General features: G+C 42.4%; 1 protein-coding gene across 1 annotated transcript in view; it reads left to right on the forward strand.

Moving 5' to 3' along the window:
• The window catches only part of LOC123956469 (nuclear factor 7, brain-like), a 9,138-nt gene extending 8,290 nt beyond the window's left edge, over nt 1-848 (forward strand). The window contains exon 2 of the mRNA XM_046028683.1: nt 72-848. Within this exon, the coding sequence (XP_045884639.1) occupies nt 72-729 (658 nt within the window). The 3' untranslated portion in view covers nt 730-848. The remainder of the gene's footprint in view (nt 1-71) is intronic.
• The last annotated feature ends 2,231 nt before the right edge of the window (nt 849-3,079 follow it).

The following is a 3,079-nucleotide window of genomic DNA, read 5'->3' on the forward strand; positions in this document are numbered from 1 at the left end:
AGAGCCACAGAGGAGGAGCTGAGAGCTGAAGACGTCTCATTCCTGCTCAGCTACAAAGCTGCAGTGGAAAGAGTCCAGCAGCGCCCCCTGCTGGATGATCCACAGCTGCCCTCAGGAGCTCTGATAGACCAGGCCAAACACCTGGGCAACCTGACCTTCAACATCTGGAACAAGATGAAGGACGTGGTCTCCTACACTCCTGTGATTCTGGATCCAAACACTGCAAATCCAAGACTCATCCTGTCTGAAGATCTGACCAGCGTGAGGGGAGGAGAGAGACAGCAGCTTCCCGACAATCCAGAGAGGTTTGATAAATACTGGTCTGTTCTGGGCTCTGAGGGCTTTAACTCAGGGACTCACAGCTGGGATGTCGAGGTTGGAGACAGTGTAGTCTGGTCACTGGGTGTGTTAGCAGAGTCTGTCCAGAGGACGGGACTCATACATTTTGGATTATGGGGAATGTGGTTCCATGAAAGTAAATACTCAGCATGGTCATTACCAGATCCACCCACTGTTCTCAAAGTGCAGAAGAAGCCCCAGAGGATCAGAGTGAATCTGGACTGGAACAGTGGAGAGCTGTCGTTCTCTGATCCTGATACTAACACACACATACACACCTTCACACACACTTTCACTGAGAGGCTGTTTCCATTTATTTTCACTGGGGATGAACTAAAAATATCACCTCTGAAGATGTGTGTGACAGTGGAACAGAACAGGTGGGGATAAATAAGATGATTATATTCATGAAGCGCTCTCTTTCCTATTGTGTGTGTGTATTGCACAGTGGATAAGAGACATGCCTTTGGTGTGAGAGACCCGGGTTCGTATCAACTGTGAGACACCAATGTGTCCCTGAGCAAGGCACTTAACCCTTAGTTGCTCCAGAGGTGTGCGACCCTGTGACATAGCAATTGTATGTCGCTTTGGATAAAAGTATCAGCTAAATGAATAAATGTAAATGGAGCCATGAAGACCAGCAACCACTTTGTGGAAGCTGATAAGCATCTAAATAAAGAAACAAGAATCATTGTATCCATAACTCCATATTTGAGCAGCAATCATTGTTCAGATCTAACAACCTTTATTTTTATCCAGATTATAAAGTTACCAAACATTAACATCCATGTTGTTATGAAATGATTACAATTTTTTTTACTATATACATATACACACTGACTGGCCACTTTATTAGGTACACCTTGCTAGTCTTGGGTTGGACCCCTTTTTCCTTCAGAACTGCCTTACTTCTTCGTGGCATACTTTCAACAAGGTGTTGGAAACATTCCTCAGAGACTTTGGTCCAATATTGACATGATAGCATCACACAATTGCTGCAGATTTGTCAGCTGCACATCCATGATGCGAATCTCCCGTTCCACCACATCCCAAAGATGCTCTATTGGATTGAGATCTGGTGCCTGTGGAGGCCATTGGAGTACAGTGAACTCATTGTCATGTTAAAGAAACCAGTTTGAAATGATTTGAGCTTTGTGACATGGTGCATTATCCTGCTGGAAGTTGCCATCAGAAGATGGCACACTGTGGTCATAAAGGTTGGACATGGTCAGCAACAACACTCAGGTAGGCTGTTGTGTTTAAACAATGCTCAGTTGGTACTGAGGGGCCCAAAGTTTGCAAAAAGATTTATCCTGCACACCGTTACACCACCACCACCAGCCTGAAACGTTGATACAAGGCAGGATGGATCCATGCTTTCATGTTGTTAATGCCAAATTCTGACCCCATCTGAATGTTGCAGCTGAAATCAAGACTCTTCATACCAGACAAAGTTTTTCCAATCTTCTGTTGTCCAATTTTTGTGAGCCTGTGTGAATTGTAGCCTCAGTTTCCTGTTCTCAGCTGACAGGAGTGGCACCCGGTGTGGTCTTCTGCCGCTGTGGCCCATCTGCTTCAAGGTTCGACGTGTTGTGCGTTCAGAGATGGTATTCTGCATACCTTGGTTGTAACGAGTGGTTTTTTGAGTTACTGTTGCCTTTCTCTCATCTGGAACCAGTCTGACCATTCTCCTCTGACATCAGCAAGGCACATACTGGATAATTTCTCTTTTTTGGACCATTCTCTGTAAACCCTAGAGATGGATGTGTGTAATCCCAGTAGATTGTTAGTTTCTGGGGGAAAAAAAACAAAACATGAAGAATATCAAACTGTATGTTGTGGCTGTTTTTGATGTTTCTGTCTGTTCAAACTCTGATAAAAGAAAATAAAGTGATTTTACTGTTTTGACCAGATTCTAAGATGATCAACATTTCACAACAGTTGTTAAAGACCTATTGGGGATAAGTAACAATTTGAATGAAGGGCAGTTATAGTTGTTTATTTATCTCACCAATGTATTCTTTTCTCTCAGCTTTTATAGGCTACTCTTATTCGATTTCTGCTGCTCAGGATGACATGAGGGGGAGGCCTTTACATTGAATCACATATAGCATGCCCGCTGCCTGTTTTTATAGAAAGAAAATCCACACACAAAATAGGCTGCAGTCTTTCAGCCACATACACTTTCATCCTACTTCTTCAGGCTTTTATTTCCTCACACAGCTGCAGTCAAATGTGAAATATCAATGTGAAGATAAACAGTGTTGTGCTTTTATTGTGAAGGATTAGCTGTCGTTGCATCTCCCGTAGAAATCGAAAGTGTTTCAGACTTTGACGCAGAAAGAACTCTTCAAGTGTCTATTATTGTCTTTACATTGGTGTTAAAGGGATGTTAAATCTTCAAAGGACTTCGACAGCTATCAAGCTTCTTCCTCATGCGTGTCTCTGTCTCATGACTCGGTCTGGAACAACGTTTGATGATAAATACGGTAATAAAACTAATTGCTGATATTCACCTTCCTGATAATTAGCACAGATCAATATCAAAGTGGGCATCGGGGATGGTTGTAACATTTTTAGAAATGTCTGTCTGTATGAGCTCTTTTAAGCCAGTGCATTCAAAATGTGATACTATTTCATGTGTCTGCTAGTAAATAGTACAACTGCTATTTATGTTTAAATACCTGGTTTAGGCTTAAACACAACGAGTAAAACGTTACAATTCACCCCAAAGTCTTGG

This window comes from Micropterus dolomieu, linkage group LG18, assembly GCF_021292245.1.
Source record: "Micropterus dolomieu isolate WLL.071019.BEF.003 ecotype Adirondacks linkage group LG18, ASM2129224v1, whole genome shotgun sequence".
Classification (NCBI taxonomy): domain Eukaryota; kingdom Metazoa; phylum Chordata; class Actinopteri; order Centrarchiformes; family Centrarchidae; genus Micropterus; species Micropterus dolomieu.